Below are 25276 nucleotides of genomic sequence, written 5' to 3'. Positions count from 1 at the left end.
CTGCAATGCAAATTGTGGTAGCAAAAGCATGAGAAGCCTGAAGGCATTAGAAGAGGCTGAGATAAAGTCCTGGGACATCTTTTTATCTGCTTCACCTGAAGAAGCAGGAGGCTGGGAGACCAGCATTGCCTCTCCCAAGCAGGAGCCTGAAGGACAGAGAAAGAGCCACCCTTCCCAAAGAACTCTTGCCCATAGCATGCTGTTCAGCACAGACGTGGGGCACATCAGAGGAAAACTGTTAGCCATGCAGCTAAATGGCAACTTCAAGTCCAAATATAAGCAGGTAGAGGAAGAAACTTTCCACCAAAAGCTAAGGAAGGGCTGCATGGAGCTGGAAGAAAGGGCATGAGAGGGAAGGAGTCCTGCAAGCAGCCACACAACACAGCTCCCAAATCATCTGCCATTCCAGAGTGAGCTGCCTGCATCAAAGCACTGAAACTGGAAACAGAGTGGATTCTGAATTCAATCATACTTTAAGTGTGTTTACCTTAGAAGCCACATATATGGAAGGCTAATAAAAATAAATAAAGAGATACCATCCAAAATGCAAAAAAAAAAAACTGTTCATACTTGTCATTTGTAAGAGACATCCAATATCAGATTTAGGTCCCTACAGTAAGGTCACTTAAGCTCTTCTGAACAAACCCAGCACAAGGAGCAAGTGATGCCCTCAGCCTGCTTTGCTTTAAATGGCTTTCATGGTGAGTATATGCACTATAAAGTATTTAGGAATCTGAAACACAAGGTCTTCCAAGTCTCTTTCTCTTCTTAGAGATCAATTTTCATTATGAAATAAAACTCGGCCTTTGAGAAGGCCAGAAATGCAAGTTTTAGTTGGTTGCCTCCCTGTAAGAGAAGCCCCTTATCATCTAAGAAGGTAAACACACATTGTTTCACATCTTCTTAGGGTTTTCTAAAAGCAGGGAGTTTCCTATCTTGTCTCATTACCTTCTCTATGTTTTCAAAATAAAGAAGCCTGAAAGCAGCCTCTCAGTTGTTATTCATCTGCAAGAAATGTGTACATCAGCCCTGGATTTATCTACGTTCATTATCGAGGCTTTTGGGTTTTGTTTTGAGTTTTTGTTTTGTTTTGTTTTTAATATCACTCTGTTTACAGTTATCTCTGATTAAAACTAAATAGGATTAAAACTTAATTAGGAATACTGGAAAGCCACAGGTGTGGTAAGCAGAAATCCCATTAATATCACCTTAGGTGCAAGGGTTATCTGCCTTGCATTAATAAGATAGATAGTATCCTTTTCTTAGTGTTATGCACCTATATGAGAAGTATAAATGAGAAACACCACAAGTTCTGCAAATGTCTCTACCAACTTTAACTGCTGCTGAAAATATGCTCCCAATTAACATGGAAATGTCTGAAAAAGTAACTATTATAATGACAAATATGTCTTTTCTTAATTTAGAAGGAAGTACGTTGCCAAAAAGCTAAAAAAGTAGGGTTTTAAAAAGCTGAGGGGGTAGGAAAATGAGAAGAGACAGACACAATAATTAAGCCTAGGGTGGCTCCTTTGATGCCTCATTATAAGATATGCCTTTCATTAAGTGTAATGGAACTTAATGGATCATTTGCAATGGAGAAACATTAACATGGCACTCAAACAAAGTACCCCTTTATTAGCAGCATTGCACATGTACTTTCAAATGAGAAGTTGCCATAAGGATAAATCCACACTATTAAATACTGAATACAGGATGCAAATAAAGAAGGGATTTGCAATATGTGAAATTTATTAGAAATTCTTAATCCAACGAAATATTAATATAATGAAAAATGGTAAGAACTATTTTGATGAACAAAATTAAGTATTTAATGTGAACAGAATTGTGCTGATAAAAGTCATATTAGCAACTGTGAAACAGAAAATTCATTTTGAGTATTACTGAAAATATTACATTTTGCCCCTGCCTTTACGATGCTGTCAAAGTCCAGACTAAATCAGTTTTCTGTTCAATAGCCTTTAAATATACTACAAAAGTGTACTTAAGAAAGAAATTAAATATTTTTCTCATCATAATAAAAAAATTATTTTATCTGAAATACAAGAATTGTCCCACTGAATCAGACCAATCACCCATTTAACTAAGCATTGTGTCTCTTACAGTAGCACCAAGGAATATTAGCTAAAATATTCAGGTAAGTCTAATCACAGTCTGAGGTCAATTCCCATTTCACTCACCAGCACCTGCAAAGCTTCAGAATGAGGACATGTAGAAGGTACACCTTTCCCTCTTCTCCTCAGTACTAATTTATGGCCTATATGGCTACATAATTTTTCTAACCTTTTTTAATCCTGCTGGTAACTGCCCATTCCCACAAAATTTTGTGCAACTGAATTCTAGGGGCTCTCTATTCACTTTATAAGGCAGTGCCTTAACTACTTTGAACAAATCTGTCAGTTTTATTGAGTTTCCTCGAATTCTAATACTCCAGTATCTGGTAAATAGCAGGTCTTCTTTAGCCTAAACTATGTGATGGTGTTTAGGTACAAAAAGCCTAAAATAATAAAACAATAGTTGATTTCTTTGGAAATATAAGTCAAACTTGATTCACTGAAACAGTAATATTTTTGGTCTCACATAGTGTTCCTGACATACTTTATTTACTGCAGCACACCTTCTCAGCTCAGCTAGTATGATTATACGGAAGCAAACCTGCAATCAATATATTTTTCACTTTCTCTAAAAGATGCAGGTGCTTACATTAACAGCATATTAAGGAAACATAGCAGAAATATGCTAATTGAAATGTTCTTAAAACAATATACTTACAAAGTCAGATTGCTTATCCTTTAGAAAATATGGTGACATATACATCCAGTAAGTACAAAGCATTATCCACACACTTTTTAGTCTGCTTTATTACCACAATAATGACACTGCCCTGAATGAATCCCTATACAATGTGTATTATCCATTCTGCTGTGCGTGATTCACAACTAAAGGCAAGTGTTGCACAGTGTGATTACAAGGGCAGCACTTAGAAGCTTAAAGAAAACACACAGAATTTTCTAACACACACACACACACACACACACACACACACACCTTGCTTGCAGGTATCTAAAGACAACAAGAGGAAAATGGGGACTTTGGAACACCAGATAGCGTTGAATTCATGGATATAGAAGTTGTAGGATGTTTAAGAAGCCACCTACCAGTGTGATGTCCCGGGAAGCAGCAGCTGCACTCATGTGTAAACTGGGTTGCCTGACAGAACTGCTGCAGTCCAAGGCTCGAGCAAAGGTGCCAACCGCACTGCAACAGAGGAGCGGGAGCAGCGGTAAACACACAGAAAGATGTAACCCCAAGTACCAGACTGTGCCATATCTATAACAGTGTCCTTTTCCACATGCAAGCCACATACTGATACTGTTTTCAGATCTTTGGTAACAAAGAACAACTTGATAAAGACAAATCACTAAACACTGCAGCAAAAACTCCGACCTTCTGCCTCCAGAAGTAATTACATACATATAAGGAACAGCAGCTCAGAAACAAAAGATAATCAGAGAATTCTCATGTACCAACCTCTTAATCTATAGAATTTTAAATTAATTATGAAGTCAAAGGTTCTCCATAGTTTGAGGTTTACAATCAGGATTATTATTTCTAAAACTCCAATGATATAACAGTGCTTAAAAATTATAATTCAGATTAAAAAGGGGGTTCACCACATCCATATGAGGAAATTAAAAACATTTCATTCCCTTCAGTAGTACATGTCTTCTACTTCCATCGTCTACCTTTCATGGCAGTGAGCCTAAAAAAGCATGTTAGCTTCATCTAAGGTACTCCCAAAATTCCTGGTGTTGTCACAGGTTTCAAGCAATAATTAAATAAATGGATCTCTCAACGTACTTAAAGCATTCCATTATTGAAATGGAAATATTTTTTCCAAAACTTCACGTTCTTTTCAACTTTTGTTGATGAATTGCACATGGCATCCATTAGACTGTTCTAAACTGTAAACATTTCTTGGAGAGAGGTAAATATTTCTTGCAAGTACACCTATGTATCATGCACAGTGAAGGAAAAGGTGCATAGAGAATTTGACTGGGCCCAGCCTATCATACAGGAAATGAGCAAAGATGCAGTGACACAAAATATTATCAATAAACAGATCAGAAGTTTCTCCAGTACCTGAATTTGTATAATGACTCTTGAGCTGCATTCAGAAAAAATCTATTTGTTGCAGTTATGACATAATCCCTTTTAAATGCAAAGACCCAGTTACAGATGTAATGCAGAGCAATCCACTGGCATAGGGACTCAAGCCTCACTCAGCAATTGCACCCCACACAACTTGCAAGTGCAGAATTATACCAATGGTGAATGTCACTGACAAATAAATACACTTTGCTGTATCCTATAAATCTGATATTCAACAGTAAAACAATGTGCATCAAGACTTTAACTCACTGAAGTTATAAATGATCATGGAGAAACAGATAATAAAGTACGTTACCACAATTTTATCTTTAATCTCAAAAAATTTATTACTGAATGCATGTTTCAGTACTTGCTGCCACAGTCTTACAAGCTAAGATTTAACAGCAGTGATTCAGACCCCCTGATATTAACTGCTTTTCTAAAGGCTGTGGAATAAATAAGTGATATTGAAATGCTTTTCCACAACCTTTGCTCCCTCTTTGTGGAGATGGTAAATATGAGAAAACACATGCACATTCTATTTCCCCCCCCCAAAAGCTTGGCAGTACATAAAACAGTATTTGTGCACAAATCCCTCCCAAGAATAAGGCTCTATTATGAACACATTTCCTGATAGTCTGTCAACCCTTTCAACATGCTGCCATTGATAAGGGCTGTAGCTAAGCAGTCTTTCCTGTGATCCTTCTGTCCCTATAGCTCAAACCAGTGAATGTGGCATGACTGCATTTCCCTTCTGCTGCTACCTGCTAGCTTCTTATCTTCCTTTTTCATAATTAAAATTATTTTCTTTTGACCATATTTCTAAAATAAAGTCTGAGTATGTTATGAACACTACAAAGAACATTCTCACAGTCATTCTCTGGCAGATCAAACTTGTGAGGCTGACTTCAGAGCCCAAGAGTATTTTGTTGCTCAGAATGTAAAGCCAAAAATTAAGAGACAACATAAATAATAATTATTATATTATTATTAATAATTATTCTGAATAAGTGATAGAGAGGTAAGAACTGGTGCATCAGTGGGCATTGCTTCCAGTGCTGCATAGAGAAGGAGAAGACTGCAGCTCTCAGAGGAATGCTGTATTTTGGAGTATGTGAGTGCAAAAACAATTAATAATAAATAAAACACACAAAGACAAAATGAAATAACAAAAACAATAGAATAAAATATAATAAACACAGTCTCAAACATAAGGAAACAAATATCATAATAACAATATGATAAAAACAAATAAATTGTACATAATAAAATGCAGGCAGTGTACCATTTGGGGTGTCAGTAGTGACAGCAGAGGGGGTGTGGATGGTAAGGGACAAATTGGGGGGCCTAGAGGTGTGAGGCATGTCTGTGGCTCTCTGGAAATCAAACTAACTTCTAGTTCTCCTTTCCATAGAAACTTGTGAAAAGCAGTGAATTCCCAACTAAGTGTAGAAATTCTAGAGCAATTGGCTATTAAATAGTAACTAGGTTCAAAACTAAATAGTGAAATATAATGTTTTATATAACCTAGGTATGCAATTCACATCCAAATTCAATATTAATTTTAGAAATCACTAAAATACCTTATTTTTTATGTTTTTCAATTAAAAATACAGTTATGAAGTATATATTGATGCAAATGTCAAAATCTACATTGGCCATTTTTCCTTGCATGCTTTTCTTCTAATTCCACTATTTGATTATTTTAGAAAAGGAACAAAATAAATAACTAAACAATGTCAATTCCAGAAGACACAGTATTGTCTTCATCTACTTAAAATAAAACTCAGTATTAAGCCGACACAAGTTAAACAGTCACACCCTAACCACTCACTTTTCTTAACAAACTTTCAGTATTAATGTCTTGTCAAGTTTGCACAATTCAAAGCATAATTGTAAATAGTTAACTGAAATTATATTTAATTCGGTAATAACAATAATAAACTGTCAATGCAAAAAACTGTGCTCAGCAAGCTACTAATGAATTATTCAATGTGTAATTAAAATACTTGAACTCCAAACGGAAACCAACACTCCCCACATTTCCCAAAAGAAGCTAAAGCCAAAAGTCACACAGACAGTGAATTACACAGGTGGCAGAGAGATGGACAAGACAAACAATTGGTATTATCAGCAGGGAGATCACTCCCTGCACAGCCTGCATCAGCAAGCAGCTGTAAGAGCTTTGAGGGTTAGACCAAATGATCCAGTGTTACTTTAATTTGGTTTTCCTTGGTTTAATTATCTTAAAGAGCAGAACCAAGATGATTTATAACAGATTGCAGATGACAACCATACAAACAAAACAAATGGACATAGTTCAGTGCCAGGATCTAAGATTATGGAATAAATCCACAAATTCAGCAAAACTCAACAAGGTCTATGTCCAAAAAACTTGAGAGATTGCTGCAGTTGCTATGCCTGTGTGCCCTGCATTTAAGCAAAATTTCAGATTGGAATTTGAACACAGTAAATACATTGCTCCAAATTACTTATAGCTCAAGTCTAAGGCTTTAAAGGAAATAATTGTTCAAATTTTTGTTTAAGATTAAATAGTAGTAGTCAAAGAAATTAAGATGCAGCAAACATAAGAGACTGTCCTAACAAGCTTTCAAAGATGTGGTGGCTCATCAGTAACTAGTTCTGAAAAGAGCTATTATTTATCAAAGAAAATCTGGAACCACTGCAATTCTACATCAGGATAAAAAGCCTCTGCTTCTCCAACAGCAACAGCAGTCCAGCATCAAATCAGATCCAGAAAGTCCAGGGGCAGGCAAGGAAGTCTCAATTTCCTTCTGCCTTGTACTGCTGAAAATCCAGCCAAGACGTACATCCTTCTCAATCTGAGGATGCTTACTTCAAAACTTCACTTTTTTTAACATTGCTTGTCTGTTTCACAAGCAGTGAGTATACTCTGGACAAAGCTGTTGGAAGTGAGCCACATCTGTGCAGACATGAATTTGTAAATCCACAATTCTCCACTGATACTTGCAAACTAATGAATGAGACCTATGCCTCACCTCTGAGCTAATATTTTTGAGGAAAACAATTAAGTGATCTTTGGTGGTTTTCTACATATTAAAAAAGAAAACCTTTTGTATTCCTTGTCTTTACTCCAATGTTCCTCTTCAAACTAAATTGGAAACAGTCCTAAAAAATGACATCTCAGACTGGTCTGAACCTAAAAACCAGCCAATTAATATCTGAGTGCTCTATAAGAGATTATTGTGATACTTAAAATATTGGAAAGAAGGGGAAAAAAACCATCTTCAGTAAAGACACATGCAAGCAACAAAAGAGTAATTTAAAACTGAACATACACATGAGATTTTTACTACTCAGTTCTGCAAGTCTGACCTGCAGAATATACTCAAAGTAAAATGATGCTGTTAAAAAAGATGTTTTCTTTGCATTTCTAAGCAACTGCCTGTACAGTGCTATGCTTCATTATTATAACTTCAGGTATTTACAACACAAAAGGAGATGGCATTATAAACATGAAAAGCCACCTGCCACTATTCTTTTGCTGAAAGACTCTCAAAGTTAGAATAGGCATGACATGATATATAGATGTATGATACGACCATACATTTCATTGCTATATGAATAGAAATGAAACATATGTGAAATCTTTCTTATTCAACAGAAATAGAATCCAATAGATAAAAGTAGTTTAATTCACTGGATGTTATTTAAGGCATCATCTCTATGACATCCTGCAATTCACAGTCACAGAGGAGGAGATGTACAGCCCCCTAAAAGCAGGTCTGTGAAAAGTCTGCTATGGAAATTTATTCTTTATACTGAAATAGATCAAAGGTCATGAAAAAAAAAATATTCAGCTCTAAGTCTGAATTAGTTCTTTTCAAATGAATTTTGGGTCAAGAAGTACAGTAATACAAAACACACAAAGGAATAAACATATACTAGCCAGGCATGATAGACAGGCAGAAACAGAATTTTTGATACACCTGGTAAACTTGATGTGAACATATTTTTCCTTTTTACTGCCAAACCATCTGCCTACCATTAGATGCTGTAATTCACCTTGCTAGCAAACATCCAGTTTTGTGAGCACAGCATTGGCATTAAGATTTTTCACCATTTTCGCTGCATAATTTTATGTTGCAATTCTGCCATTAAATTTAATTACCTCTTTAATGAACTTCAATTCCTTTTACTTCTCATCACCTCCAGAGAATTCAGAAGCATTGTAATACCAAAGACTGCAAACCAATATCTTTTATGTATTTATTTTCATTTATGAGCTTTGGCAATCTGGTCTACTGCCACTGACTACATTGAATTATTTCAAAAGAACAGAGCACTACTTTTTGATCACACCTGTAAATGTTTTTACTCATGGTTCTCAGTTAATGAATGCATTATTTTCCTCTATATAATGAAAGACATCTTGCCAGTTGAAGCTGCATTGTGTTCCCTTCCCCACTGTAAGATAAATATAACAATTATAGAGCTTCTCCAACTACTCCAAAATACTGTAAGCACTTTAACATAGTAGGCAACAGAAAATAATTATAATCAATGTCCTAGAGCAAATGGAAAAGTGAGAACAACATAGGAAGGATAAAGCTTTAATTTAACATGACTAACAACTAATTTTCCATTCTCATATGGTTTTACATCAAAAAATAAGCAGGCATTCAAATGAAGGAAATATGTCAGAGATATGTAATGCCATTTTAACGTCATAGAAATCAAAGTACAAAATTTTAAGGTAGAGATGCAATGCGTCAAGGCTATTTTAATTAGATTTCAAAACCCTGGTTTAGTTGGGAATAAGCTGGGACCACAAATGTCTGTTAAATAGCTTCATTTAGAAATATATTCCTTCCAAAGGACTATGTTAGTAATGTAGTTAGATGAAGCAGAATAAAAGAACTACATTCTTAATGGCTTCACTGAATCATAAAGCACATAAATGGAACCAGAATGTACCACAAATGTATCATGCAATGAATTGTAGACCAAATTAGCAGACAGAAAGAAGATTAAAAAAAAAAAAAAAAAAAAAAAAAAAGGGTCATTTCTTGAGCTCTCAGCATCTGTCCAGACCAGAGCCCATACCTCCTATTGCATTTGAGACTGGGCAAGATTTTTTTTTTTTCTCTAAAAAACCAAAAGAAGACAGGACTCTTATGTTATATGGTCAATAGGAATGCTTCTGTTTTAGAACACTGCGTCTTATGTTATAGAGACATTAGGAATGCTTCTATTTCCTAACACTGTGCAGCTTGGGACAGAATCAGAAAAAGAGCATAAGATCTGGTAATGAAATGAAGTACTCCTTGTATATTAGAAATTATAAGCGATTGATGACTGGAGGAAACAGAGTGTATCTAAATCAGCTCAAATTAGGAACGCCGTACCCAGTGCTTTTATCTTCTTCATTTTAGCCAACAAAAAACAAAGTATCTCAATGCATCCCAGCTGGGTCCTGTTAAAAGTAGTTCCACACACTCACAGATATTTAGTCCGCAGGAGTTGATTAGAGTTATGCCTAAAAAAAACTCTGTTCAAAATGTGCAGTAGGACACTGGGCCCTCAGCGCCAAACATTTCAATTCTACAAACCCATTTTTACTATACTGAACTATTCCCTAATGTGGGCAGATCTAAATGGCTGTTGCAGCTTCTCAAACTCCTGTCCTTTGAAGCTGGAAGACACAGAACATGGCCAATGTACAGGACAGAAGGCAAACTGGTTGGTGCAGTTGTATCTTATTTGAATGCAGTACAAAATGCTGTTGGACTTTTCATTGTCACAGCACAAACATTACCCAAAAGACAACTCAAACCCAGAAAACATTAGCCTCAGGTTTCTCCTAACAGATGCTTTTGCTAGTTCAAGCAAGAGTCTTTACCCAAATTATGCTTCAGTAGCAGCAATAAGGTACTCCCAAGATTTGTGTGTCAGGCAAGACTACTTGGGGAGGCCAAGTTTACAGATCTTTCCACTTTTTTCCAAATCTCCACCATTTTTTGGGCACTGTTACCTCTAATTTCTGCACAGGATAGGCATATTCTTCCTTTCTACACAAGAAATGATGGAATAGTAGGGCTCAGTGAGAAGCCCAGACTGACCAGGCATATAAACCTAGAGAAAAAGGCCTCTCATTCCTGAGGCAGTAAACAAACCCTGTAAGACCAGGAAAGCTACGTGCCCAAGGTAGCTAAAAATATAAATATACTTGTAAATGGGCAACACAAAGAGTATTTAAACACCTTCTGAAAAAACAACAAAGCTGCCTGTTGGATTGAAAAAGCTAAAGGATTTAAGGACAAAAGTAACTCTTCTTTCAAACAGATCAGACTGGGAAAATAAAAAAAAAGAGAAGAAATAAAAAACTCAATTCCTTCTAATCAGCATCTAAAAGGGATCACTTGAAAATGCTTTTAAAATGTCAAGCACAATAGCATTCACATACTTAACAAATACAACACCCGGGAAGGTACTTAAGAAAAAATTATTCTTGTCATATTTTCAAATTTTCAGAACTAAACATAACCAGAGAAAGATTGTTCCAACTGGAAATCCAGCAGGCACAGCCAATGCCCAGTGAACCTCAGTTAGCAGAGGTGTCTGTAAGCACTGTTCAGTACATCATAACACCAGCTCTCCACTGTTTCTCAAGCAGCTTTTAATGGTCCTGTATAATGGCCCAGTATAAATCCTGTACCCACACAACACCCTGAATTGAAAGCTGCCACCAAATCATCACAGGACAATTTATCCAGAAATTCATAAAAATCTGTCTCAGAAGCCACTCAGAGCATCCTGTGAATACAAGTCTATAGGAGCTTGGAAACAATTTCTGTCAGCTGAAAAGCAACTTCTAAAGATGAATGAAGTTCTGTGCAAGAACATCCACAAAGCTGCACCTGAGTAATACCTGATGACAGATCAGGTACTACTCTTGTGGTATCCAAGTACCCCAAGACCTTGGATAGTAATAATTAATCAGCCATGATCCACTATAACAGAAATCATCTTTACAGAAATGCTTTGACTTTAAAATAAATGCAGACTTGGTCAGGGCACAGCATTGCAAAGGATGTCTTAAACAACAGGAGGAGAGAAGGATATTCTTTATTTATTTAATTATTTTCTCTTCCTTCCCAGCAGGCTGCTTACTGCTACATTCCTCTGGGAACATTTTTGGCTCCACAGAATACTGCTTCTGCTCCCCAGAGTGGCTGAGAAACAGCAAATAGTGGAATTTTAAAGCAATGCATGAACTCTTCCAAAACTCCCAGTCTTTACACAGATGCGTCTTTAGGGCACACCATAATAAACTGGCCATACATCTCCAGTTATTATATTGCTGGTGAAAAAGCAGTTTGGATTCTTGGTTACTACGGAACATCTACCAGACCCTGTAACTTTTTGAACACCTGTTAACACCTAAACTCCTCTGTCTTGCTTGAAAATTCAACAAGGGCAAGTAAAAAAAAAAAAAGTTTTAGTAGGATACAACATTTCAAGTGGAGTAAGGAAAAAAATCAAGTGAATCAGCACATGAACTGTAAATGAGTAAATCAGCATCCCATATCACTATACACATGAGCTGGAAAATATAGAGCAACATTTTTTTCTGTTTTTCTTCCTGATTGTTTTTTCAAAAGGGAGAGAGAAAAAAATCCCAAAAACTAGAACCCATGTAAAAGGATTATTTGCCTAAAAAGATTTGAGATTACATTCAGCAAGCAGGTCACATAAAATACAGGAGATGGATTTTTTCAGGATAAAATCCATATGTGAACTGTCTTCTCTGCTATCATTAGAACAGAATCTTTGTCACTATGAATCAGAGGAAAGGCAAAACCTGCTATATCCTATGAATGTAGAATTTCCCTTCAGTAAGAAACCTACAAATTTTGGAAGATTTTTAAGTAGATACCTAATTTTTAAAGGTATTTATTAATTCAAAGCACTTTGATGTTGTCTTCATAAATATGCATAATCATGTTAATTTATAAAATTGAGCTGACTTGATTTTTTTCACTAATGAAATACATGACTTCAAAACTTTATTTCAATATTCATCCAAAATAATTATTCAGCTTACATGCATATGTGGCAAGTTCTTCACCCATTTAATTTGTTAACATTTTCTTTATTTCTACTCTTAACCTATATTTTACACCATGAAATTCCAAGTACTGTAAAACACAAGACTCTATTATCATTATTAGTACTGAAACAATTTTTTCTGAGGGGAAAGCAAACTGATATCTACATTCAAAGTATCAAATTCTACTATAACCTGAAATACAGGGAGTGTATCATTATTCCAAAACTCACTCTCTTTTTCTGCCTCCTGCATTGGTAGCTTCAAGAAATTACAAAGGGCCATGGTCTGATTTTCTCTTTTAGCTAACTGTGGGAAAGAAAAGGGCTCACAAAATGGCAAACAGGATGAGTAACACAATATAGGGGAATGAATAGTCAGTAGAAAAAGGAAAAGGATTTTTGATGGGAGGATTTTAATCTTACCGTGCTACAACTAAAAACTGGTCAATCTGACGGTCAGTAAGGGGGCTATCTGGATCCCATACTTTTACTTCCAGCTTTGCCTGTTCTCTGTCATCTAATTCTCCTGTCAAAAGATAGATGGGACAAAACACTTATTACTCACAATGTTTTTCTTTGTGTAGTTCTTGCACCATTGAGACATTGTACATTTTTAAACATATACACATACACACACATGATTAACAATCATCAGCAGTTATCCAGTTAAATTCTTCCATAATGCAGCATCACCAAAATAAATACCTTCCCCTAATATCAGCATTTCAATTTAAGGAGACATTCTTAGGAGGTGAAATACCAATGAACCTTAATAAAATGTTATTATAAAGTTGAAACCATACCCTAAGTAACCAACCAGTGGCTTCTTTAAATTGCTTGTCTAGTATATCAAAGTTACTGCCGCACTTAAGCCGTACTAAATTTAATTTTACACTTAATCAACTTTAACAATTAAATTCTATCCAATTTGTATTCTATGCCCTGAAAAAATAAATCATTATGCAAAAATGCTGTCTACTGTGTTTAAGCCTTTTTTAACCTCTTCAGCCACTACATTATCTGTACTGTTAAAAACAAGAAAGTTACTATATACTGCACTATCATTTCCCAACTTCATTTATGTCAACAAAACAATTTCTGTACATGCACATGGCTGAAAGTGGGGGTGGTTTCCAAAATTTATTTTGCCCTATATACATTGTTACAAGAATATGATTGGTACTGCATGGAAGAACAGTGAAGTGTGAATTTGGTACAAGGATTCACATTCATAAAACTTGATCTTGTCTTGCCTACTACACCAATAACTTGTCCTGTAAAATAAGAAACATTTCAGAGGCTGATGGAGGAAGCACCACCTGTGCTACCAGTACAAGGAGATTTTCCCGTGGGATGTAGCCAACACATTTGTGGCCACCAGAGATGACAACAGTCAAGTCAGAATCACTGTCTTTCCCTGCTGTTTTAGAATAGGAGGGTGTTCTTCCCTCAGCCAACATGCAAAAATCACTAATGTTTAGCTGGTTGCCAGTACTTCTCTGTGACTTTTACAATCTACTGCAAGAATGAAAACCTGTTGTCAGATGCAGCCATTCCATTCCCTTTGAAAATCTGGGCTGTGTAGATCCCTCTCTGATCACACAGAAGATTACTTTATTCTGTGCTGTTTCTTATGACTTATGACAGTCTTCTTATGACAGTCACATTCTCAGAAAAACAGCCAGTCTAAACATGCACAGTATCATCAAGACATGAAACAACCTGTACACTTGAGAGACTGGAAGCAGACTGCAAACCAAGTACTGGCTCTTCTCAAATCACATAATATATGATGACTTCTAGCACATTGATTCTGCAAAGAAATTAAAATGTGGTATATATTTATCCCTAGCAAACACACAAGTTAGAACTGCACCATGCTGTCTGGCTAATGTTTCAGGAACAAATTTCACAGTCACATTCTCAGAAAAACCCAGTAAATTACTTTCTTCCAATACACAGGCAATAAAGCACTGGCTGCCTAATGGGACTTCAGCTTCTGTTCAAGCTAATTCACATCCAATACTGAAGACAAACTGTTAATTTCTGGCATCTTGGAAAGTATTTTAGATCTATAAACTTATTCTATCGATTGCACACCTGTCAATACATTCATTTCTTCCATCTGTGACAGACACATTGTGGGTGATGTTCTAAATTTTATAAATATTCTCTGAGCACTTCATTTCAATCTGTTAATAGTTAGTTTTTAAATACCTTTAATGTTAGTTAACCATTTCAGGACATCATAGTCTGGGGATCAAACATTATTCAGGTAGATTATACTTCTCACCAAGAGAAAACATCATACAAACACAGCACCAATATTCAAACAAAACATGTCTTCTGAATCAAGTTTTCAAAAAGAATAAAAAAACCGCAATACTACAGTTCTTACTTTAATTAGATGAAACGAAACAATTGCTACTATAAAGTGTTGTAACTCTTCATAAATGTGAATGTCAAATATTGCAAGCAGCATTTGTAATGGCAGTAGACATAAATAGGATACAAGCAATGGAATATCTATACCAAAATAATCTATACACATCTAATAATTGCAATATTAAATATCTCCAAAAATGGTAGAGGTTTCCAGAAAATAGGTGGAGTCTGCCAAGCTGCACTTTCAACAGCTATGCAATTCCTGATCTTCCACTTACATGGCAGGATATAATCACTTAAACAGGGAAAGTAACTTATACAGACCAAACCATGGAGGCAGTCAAGCAGTGCTGTAAAAACCTCAGAAAAGTTCATTTCAGGAATAAGTATTTTGTTGACTTCCTTTGCCTGTGCTGAAAGCATTAGTATAGGAGGATCACATAATATAAGTAGGTCTTTGAAAATAATGGTTATCAACCCTCTCTGTTTTACTTGAGCTGTCAATCCTTAGCTGATCATGCCTGTACTGCATCCCATAGGATTTTTAACTTAGCAAACCACTTTAAGATACAATTTCTCTGTTAGCACATCAACATTTATCTTATACATTGTTGAATTTGACACCAAAGTATAAGACATTCAAACTGAACAGATGATGAAGTTGTCATAGTATAAATTTGTTATACTGCAAAACCCAGCTCACAAAGGAATGGGGGAGTTTTACTTTCACCATTTTCAGTGCATCTGAGAAGTTCAGTTTAAAGGTGTCACCTTCCCTTACCACCAGCAGCATTTCAATTACAGCTCCTGAGAAGTACTGAGAAGGAATTTTTTTTTAATAACTGATATACCATACCAGTATATACAACTTATTCTAGTCACTGCTTACAATTTTATTACAGCCTGTCTAACCCTGATGACTAATTGGAAAACATTAGTACATTGTCAGAAATACATCTGGTTTACTCTTCATCAATCACTCAATTCCTTATTTCTCATGAATGTCTTCTAGTAAAAAGTAAGAATTTTCTTTAAAAATAAAAGTTGAAAAGTCTTGTATTTCAATTAGTCATTTTAGACAAATGAAAGCATGATGTGCCCCTCTATAAAAAGGAAGAAAAAATGTACTAAACAAAAATAAACTAAATGTATTTAAAATGAGGAACATGAAATTAAAGATCTAAGTAATCTTTCAGATTTCTCTTTCTGCAGATAAATACCCCAAAGATAACTAGTACATCAGATTCAGCATGATTCTATGTTCTTCTTGTATCCAGCTAAAAGAAAATTACTTTCAATACAAACAGCTTCTTAGAGTGAAATTCTTTGAATTTAAACATGAAAATACTGCAATATAACATATTAAGAAACTGAAATATGAATCTCTAAGCTAGGTTTTATTTTAAAAATCATTGTCAATGAAACAATACAAATCTAATTTTTAATGAAAAACAGTTGATGAGGTGTCTGATTTTAAAGACACCTTTGATGTATAAAGTTTTATTTATGTATTTTGCACAATTTGCACTATTTTTCAAAAAGCTTTTATTCTCCTTCTCAAAAAGTAATTTGGCCATTAATTAAATTCAAACATGCAAACTGAACACCTGCAGTACTCAGTTTGCTGAATGAACCCAGATTTCAGGATATGCAAAACAGAGGTGCCAGTTGCTGGATCCTTAATTCCACAGGACAGAAAATCTGTGGCTTTGGGGTTTTGGTCATAGTAAGGCCGTAGATCTCTCCATGGACAGAACTGGCCACCAGACCAAGAGTTCCAACCACAGAGATCCTCCCAGTAAGCAAATTCATTTATTCATCCAATCTCCTGAAATCAGCCAGTTTTGATGTGTGTGTCAATTCCTCAGGCTCACGGGACACCTAAGCGGATAAATGTGGAGGCACTTTTAAAGGCTCACATTCTTAATGCTTAGCACATGTATCAGAGTTCAATCCATATCAGAGTGTCTTCACCTCTGTGGTTCAGTTTTGTACTTGTGGAACAGAAATATCTCTTAGCTAACGTTGCAAGGATGAGGAAGAGAGGTACTTGTTGGTTCTTATACTCCCCTAGATGAGTTTAGCATCCGACACAATGAAATTTCTTTCACTGAAATATGGATTTAGCAGATCAAGCATTTAGCAGGTTGTTGCCAGAACTCTTTGGGAGTATACTACCTGCAGGTAATCCTAAATGGTTTTTTGAACATAGTTTCCTGTGTTGTTTGTGTACCATTGTTTTAAAAATAGGCAACAAATCAGTGAAAATGAAGTTTCAGTTCATGAATCACATTCTCATGCTGCTATTCAGACAGTCTGCAAACATTTTCTCTGACTTGCAGAGGAGAAAAATAGAATCACATTGAATTTTCTTGTACTGTATATGAACAAAGTTCCAGACATTAAGCCTGTCTGTCTAATGCAAAATCTGAGCTTTCTCCTTGGATGAAAAGTACATTAGTTCCTCACTAAAAGAGTCAGTATATTCATCCTGCATAAAATTCTTATTACTCATTTTTATTTAATCTTTTTATCATTTGAAATTCTCACCAGTACAGATTAAAAAATTCAGAAGAAAAGTTCAAAAATTAACACTTAACTCTTCAAAAAATATAATGGAATTATGTGCAAATAAGTTCTCTGATCAAAATAACATGAGAAAGCTTAGATGAAAAGTGTAGGCAAAAGAAAAATTATTTGTTTCCCTTTCAATTTCAAACCAATCTCCCCTCTGCCTTAGCTTGTCTGACAGAGGTATATTGAGCTTTTAATTATTAAGGTAAGGAATTATATGTTTATGTAAATCTCATGGTAAAAATTTATGAATGTAAGACACGTATAAGGACTAGAAATTAAAATCAGGCTATGCATAGAGACTATAAATGAAATGTATTATGTGATAAAGGCCTGTTACTTGTCTATAATCATTTAAGCTGCTACTGGGCATTTTTAAAGCCAATAAAACATGCATAGTCCAGTCACCACTTATCCTCTAGAGCTTGAATGTATAAAAACATTTAATCATTCTGCACTTGAAAAATCCCTTTTGAAATAGAACTGCCTCCTATGACCTTAAAGCTTTCTCAGTGTTCAGCCTTGCAGTACTTATAATCTAATCACTGATGATCAAAAGACAAGCACTCACTAAACAGTCAGAGCTTCAATTCATCAAGTTCTAAATTCCTAGAAATTAACAGAAAGAATTGCACTTGAGCTCAGAACAAACTGAACTGCAAACACACATTAATGACCAACTTCTACATAATGCAGCATCAAGGATGGCTGGCTTATGGAAATGCCCAGTGCTGGAAGGAAGGAACAAGTGAGGCTGCCTCTTTCTGAAAACCCTACAGAACAGTTTTCAGTTTTGCTGAAATTCCTGAAGTAGCAACAGATGAGGCAATAGGGTTTTCAGGAAAGCATGGTGAAAATTATTCTGAGTGCAAATAAAAGAATAGTTGAACATTGCATATGAATATTAATAGTATTTAAAATACTTGCTTTTGAAAAAGGGATACTATAATGCAGAGACATTTCTTCTCAAAATAAAAAAACAAACAAACAAAAAACCCCAAATCAAAACAAACCAACCAAACAAAAAAAATCCCACACCAAAACCCTGACTAAATTAAAAGGAAATCTGTGGTCCTGCAGTTTTGGGTTGTGTTGTTGTTTTGTTTTTTTTTTTTTTTTTTAAGCCCTAATGTTAAAAATACTCAAATTCCTTGTTACTTAAGCATTCTAAAGAGAAAAAAAACCTTTTTGTGTAAATAAATGTAAAGAAAATCCTTTAGACAAGAACTTTTTGTTTAGGATGAATATATTTTGACTTATTAAAATGTAAAAAAACCACATTTCATCTGCTATTTGTTTTTTCATCTTCTATAGAATAAACTTAGAAGAAAAATCAGACTTGCAGTAAAACAGCAAAGAAACAACATTCTGAACTTACAGTGAGTCCTTTTAGGTGAAGTTACTGAGGTAGAAAATACCAGCAAAGTCAATTAAACACTAAGACTTGCTGCTTGAAAAGTGATTGGAGTGCCCAGGGGGATAATAAGCACATACACAGCACACAATAAATAACTGTACCCTTCATAAGGCTGACTACCTGACAGAACTCATTTAGTATTTGAACAATCACAGCCAAGGCTCTACAGCTATTATTAGCAATAAAATCTTTCTGACAGCAATCATGCCCAACCTGCCACACCAACAGGCAGCACAGACCATTCCTGCTGCACTGCAACCACTTTAACCATTTCCTTCAAGCTGCAGAGAAATAGGAGCTTCATAACAAACACAACACTAATAACAGAAGCCTAAGTCTCCTCAAGGAGCTAAAGACAGCAGAGTATCATGGCTCTTTTTTTACAAAGACCAAAAACTTGATTGACCTCAAGCATAAATCAAAGTTGAGAAAGGCAGACCTGCTTTTACAATTCAGAGCGAAAAATGAACAAGAAACCAAACAATACCAGAAAAAACCCACTCCAACTATCCCAAACAGGACAAACCAAAGAAGTCATCTCTGTAAAATCTAATTGATAAACAGCACAATTTCCAACTCTTCTATCTTATCCTCCACTGCTAACAATAGGAGTTGTGAATGATCTGAGAACTGAAGCTCAGAAATTTCCATCACCACAATAATTTTGATCTGTTTGATCAAAATTATACATGCACTTAATACCTCAACAAATTGGACCAGAAGTCAACAAGTATTTTTAAATAACACCACTGAAAACACTTCATAAAACACTATAGTTTATAATGCAGAGTTTCAAATACCTAGTTGAGCTTCTATAGTGCATGTGGCTGCAGTCCTAAACTACAGATTTTCCTTGCAAACGCATGATTAGGCTGAAACAAATTCCTTCCTGAAAACAGGAATCAAGAGGCCATTTACATGTGTTTTGTTTAATTTCTAATAAAACTAATAAAATTAAATCAACGTGCTTTTAATTGTCCAGCACACAAATCAATAACTCAGCTCCCTACAAGTGAGATTGGCAAACGAGATGTAAAGGACATCATAATCCTATTAAAATTTGACATGAACAATATTGTAAAGTGTATTTTACTGTTTGTGATAATCAAGCATTTGACAGTTAATTATGCAAAATTTACTGTACGAGCTTAATAAAAAAAAAAATCTTCAAATCTGACAAGGGTCTACCGTGTTTAAATTGCCTAACCCTCAACAGCTCCTACTTTTCGAAGGTACTATAGAAAAAAGATTCACGTTAACTCAAAATCAAAAGTGCAACCAACAGAAAGCCCATTTGTGAACAAAATATATTTGAGCATATATAACGAGGAATTTTATTACTTGTTGAGATTCATTTCATCTAAATATCTGATCAATTTTAAATATCCATTTTCAGCTGAGATGAATAAGTCTCAGCAACATTTTTTTTCTATTTTGACCCTAAAGGTGAGTCTTACTGGGTTAGTACCATCACACCTGTTATGTTTGGTGTTCTACTGCAGCTTCCACAAATAGGAACTCCTAAATCTACTTGTTATATCTTTTGTTCCGTGCATTCCTTCTGAAAAATGCATTGAAACAGAAAGCCATCATCTTATAGTTGAACCAAGATTCTAACCAGTATTTTAAAGTTATCATTTATTTTGCTGCTGATTTACCAGATTTTCAGTCAAATATAAAAATTCAATGCATTTCACACTGAACTTGGTGAAATCAATTTCTACAAGGTCTCTAGGCGTCTAGAAGCAAACCTGAGTTAGGCATAACCATCTCCTTTTGTACTTGCCCCTAAAGTTTTTTGGGTTTTTTTGTTGGTTTTTTTTTTTTTTTTTATTTCAGACTTGGAGCTTTGCTTTCTGCTCTGTGGATCCCATAAAGTCATCTTGAATTGACAAGAACCCTGGTTTGAGACACTGACTGTGAACTCCCAATTTGCTGTATGTGGAACACTTGCAGGTATGCAAGTGAGTAGACGCACTGGTTCCTCAACCCCATCCAGAAATAACTTTATGGTTGACAGCTTTTTCCACAAAATCCTTCCCCTCACATACTGCTGATGGAACAGCCTAAAGGTGCTGCTGTTGTCACCTTCTGTGGGTGCACAAGAAAAGCAACTCTTCCTTTGATCACACCTAAGCAGCTGGGTTTACTTTAATTCTACTTACTCATTTTGTAACAGCACTTTGTTTCACTCACAAAGGAAACACTAACATGGCCTCATAATTATGAGGCCTCATGATTTTTTAAAGCCAGTTAAATACAGAAGGTTAGACAGATAATATTTGGGAAACACTGAACTCAGGAAAAAAAAGGCAATATTTTCTGAATTTTATTTTTAAGAACTACTTACTGTATTAATATGTCCAGTTAATATCCAGCAACTGTCAAAAAAGTGATCACTTAGCACAAATTACAGACCATATTTTCTGGAAATCAATAGGACACTAAGACACAACATTTGTTTATCCTGTCAGATATTCCTCACAAACACACATTAGTCTGTCCTCAGAGTATCTGGCTGTCCAATTTTTAACTGAAATATTTGAATACAGAACCTTCTAAAACTACTCCATATCAGCACTTTTTTTTTTTAAAAAAGGACTGATTATTATCCTCTCACAACAGCATTAAAGCATTGCAACTGCATCAACACTAACAGAAACAAGCCAGCACACAGACTTTTGACAAGAGAATCAGATGCACCATTGAAATGACTGGTGCAGGTCTCTGGCTGTATGAGTGACTTTCAAATTCAGCAGTGGTTCAGATCATAAATGGGAGAATTATGTACCACGAAGTAAGAGAACAGATCCCTCCCCATAATATTACAGTTGAGTTTCACCATTCTAAGGTATATTTTTATCAATTAAATAAAAGAAAAAAAAATTGATTATATGGGAAGCATTTATAGAATCAGAAAACACAATACACCAAGTCTAAGCAATTCTGAACTTTCATAATATTAAAAGTCCAAACAGATTGCAAATGAGTTTCTGATCTGCCTCTTTACCTGTAATCATGTTTAAACTTTAAATCCTGAAATTCCAATATTCCCAAACATTAAAAGGCTTGGACTGAGTTTAATAGTTTCCATTTGGTATGTTTGGTGTATTAAAAACAACATATTCTTAAAATGGAGTTTCAGTAAAAAGAACAGAAACAGTGAAAACTTTAGAAACCACCCTTAAAGGAATTAAGTCATTCTTTTTGAAACAGAAGCATTTTAGAAACGTTTAAGTTTCTCTGTATGCCATCCAAAATTTGCAGCTTAAATTTGCCCAACTGCTCCCCTTCTTCCTATCAAGAATTAATTAATTGAACTGCATTAATTCTAAAATGCCTTGGCTTCAAAGATGAAATCAGCCGCACAGCAAATGCTATTTCTAGGCACTCTTTGGGTATTTTCAGGTGTGCAAGAGGGACTCCAGCACTTAGTTTACAATTTTATTTACTAGAAGAAAAAAAAATGCTTTGAACAGACCATTTTTGCTACAGGGTGCCTCTTCCTCCATTTCAGAGACCCTAATTCCTCTCCTGCATGTCTTAGCAGGGGGTACTCCTCTTCCTTGCCCACGCCACACTCTTTGTATTGCTTTAAAGGGCCAGAGAGAACCCAATTGTGTCAGATCCCCGCTCCATAAGGAATCCCCTAAGGTCTCCATTCAAACCCAGATGCAAGAGATAAGCAGCACCGGTCTGGCAACAGGACTGCAGCCGGGAGGGAACCATTAGCATGAGAGTCTGAGATCAGCCCTCCAGGCTATGAAAACAGGAACTCGCAAACAGCCCGGAACTGGGCCCTCAATTAGGACCAGCAGCCAGTTCCCAGATAAACCTTTACACCGCAATCATACTTGTCAATGCCTTGCTGCTTGGTTCCTGCCACGCACCTCTGCACAGACACTGAGAACTCATTTCCCAAATCAAGGCTGACCCCTCCTGCATGCACCACGCCATGTCCCTCTCTGACGCGGCTCCGGCGCGCCCAGGCCGGGCCGGCTCTGCCTGACTCGCTGCGCCCTCAGAGCGGGCGCCTGAGCCCGGGGAGCTGCTGCACCCAGGCAGGGAAGGCAGCAAACATTGCCAGCAGACGCTTCCCTGTCGGAGCCCTAGCTGCTGAGAATTTTTAACTTTCTGCACTAACACTGACCCCCAAGAAAACACTACATTTAACCTGAAGTCATAGAGAAAGTTTCCAAAATTGAATGATAAAACTGAGATTACGAGTGTGTAGTTTGAATAGAAGTGTCTAATATCACATAGTAAAAAAAGAGTTTAAAGTTTTAAAATATAGTAATCTATATAAAACAAGATAGAAGCTTTAAAGCAGAAGCTAATCCTCCTTTACCTTTTTTACTTTCTTCATAAGCTTAAGTAGTATTGTATAATTTTAAAAATCCACATTACAAGTCACAGTTTTAAATTATAAATAATTTAAGTATGTCCTCTTAATTAAACAATTTATCCTTTAAAAAACCTTATAAAAAGAGAGCTACAACTCCATTTTATAATTTATTAATAAAACACTACACAACTCACAATTATAAGACTACAATAGAAATAAAAACTATAAACACCTAATTCCAAACAAAAATACCATCTCATACATTTAATCCGAACCTTAACAAAAAAAAAAAAAAAAAAAAAAAAAAAACAAACCAAAGAAAAAACCAGAACATACACACCAAACAAAAAAATCCACACTTAGTGGTGGATTGGCATATAACAATTACTAAAAAAAATAACCAAACTCAAAATAAAATTTAAAAAATCATAGTTAAATAATCTGTTTATTTAACTAAACCTCCCACCATCATAAAAAAAAACTTTTAAAAATAAACACTTCCCCTGCTCAGATAACCATGCATGTGGCTGGCTGTGGATGCTGCCCAGGGGAACACCAGACCCCAGTAATGGCTGACACCCCCTCCCTGCCTGTCAGCACCACAGGACTTTATCACAGAGCTGCTTCTCTCAGCCTCTTCATTCCCAAATAAATTTCCTATACTTATGGAGAACAATTATACACTACGTACAGCAACAATCTACTTGAGTTTGGACAAGAATCCTCTCCAGATTTCTACAGGATTTTAGGAATACAACACCTACCAATAGAGATACATGAGCTCAAACCAAGTTGTGTTATACCTAGGGTGTGAAGAAGGGAATGGGAGCTAAAGAAAAAATGTGGGAAACTAAGCACAGTGAAGGCTCACAGCCATGCTGGCCAAATCAATCAAAACTGCAACCAAGACACAGTGGTCAACAGGCTTTTTATAAAGAAAAATCCTGAAGTACTAAAAAAGGATCACAGAGGTTCATGAGGAAGCTCAAGATGACAGCCTACTGGATTTCTAATAGGCTTTAAGCAAATTTTAAGAAAACTAGCAAACCCCAAGTGACAAGATTTCCTGTAGGAAGAAACAGCTGATGGTCTGATTCACATGGTCCTTCCTCACTGCTGGGCTGGTTTTTTGAAATTCCTGATTTCAACACTTAAACATCTTACATTGCCTAGCACCACACTGTTCTGCTACATCCTGGTAAACAAAATCAAATGCAACAACAGAAAATTTATTTTGATAAATCACTTTTTTTAATAAAAACATAGGAAACTTATTCCAAATTGTAATAATTTTCTCAAAAATACAATTGTTTGGTTGGGATATTTTTTGTCAGAGAATTACTACAGACAGTTTCACAAAACTTACATATCATGCTTATAATGCAGTCATGATAAATTTTTTTGTTAGATTTGTTTAGAAAATATCCTTTGCTTTGTAAGTTTTAATAGAGACTTGACAAACAGAAGACCTTTTTTTGACTTGGTTGCAGCCTTTCCACTTGATTCACAACACCATGAATGAATGAAAGGAAGCATTACTTAAGAAATTACTGATTTGGCCAACGAGGTTACTGTAAATAATTGGCTTCCTTTTTTGCAACATGACTTCAATTGTGTTTGTTTAGCTAAGCTGTCATGCATTTTTATTTTGTGTGAATCCATTTAAATTGTGTGACAGCTGCAGTTAGGCCTATGATGGCATGCATGAGGCAGAAAGAGCAGCGCAGGCATGTGACAGGAAAAACAATGCATTGAAGCACCCCTACAGAGCAAAAAAATTTCCCGTTTCCCCCATTCTTAAGCATTATCCTACTTCATATAAACTATATCCCTAATGCCATGCTAGCACTTTTTTTCTCTCATTCTCTGCTTTTTTAGCCAACCATGTAAAACAAACTGTCACTGCATCAGTTATTGCACTGCATGAGACACTGGTTGAAATGCCAGAATTTTAAAAACATTTGGATTTTAAAGCTGTGAGACAAGATTCAATGTTATATAAAAGTCTACCAAGAATCTAAACCAGTTTGCCTGAGTGTAATCTCCCTGCACACAAAACATGACTAAATAAAATTTGCTAGTTAAAGGTGACAAAAATTTGATCATATTCAGAACAATTTATTAAAGTGTGCCTTGTAACCAAGTAACAAAAATAATAATGACTTGCCTATACCAACACTGTAGAGGGTTTTGATCTGCTTGCTTAGGGCTTTAAGCTTTGCTTATTGAAGTTACTAGTCACAGATGTTACAGGTTGTTGATCAAATACTGTAGGTGAGTGCACCACACAG

The 25276-nt window shown here is 35.7% G+C and overlaps 1 protein-coding gene across 3 annotated transcripts in view; it reads right to left on the bottom strand.

Annotated features, from left to right (window-relative positions):
* Positions 1 to 25276, bottom strand: part of MTA3 (metastasis associated 1 family member 3) — a 137252-nt gene that overhangs the window by 71032 nt on the left and 40944 nt on the right. For all 3 annotated transcript variants that reach the window (XM_058800999.1, XM_058801000.1, XM_058800998.1), the window contains 2 exons: positions 12688 to 12790; positions 3177 to 3276 (listed from right to left, as the gene is read on the bottom strand). In XM_058800999.1, coding sequence (XP_058656982.1) covers positions 3177 to 3276; positions 12688 to 12790 — 203 coding nt within the window. The remainder of the gene's footprint in view (positions 1 to 3176; positions 3277 to 12687; positions 12791 to 25276) is intronic.

This window comes from Ammospiza caudacuta, chromosome 3 (assembly GCF_027887145.1).
Source record: "Ammospiza caudacuta isolate bAmmCau1 chromosome 3, bAmmCau1.pri, whole genome shotgun sequence".
NCBI classification, from domain to species: Eukaryota; Metazoa; Chordata; class Aves; order Passeriformes; family Passerellidae; genus Ammospiza; species Ammospiza caudacuta.
The sequence above is the reverse complement of the archived record's forward strand: the minus strand, read 5'-3'. Positions and strand labels throughout refer to the sequence as shown.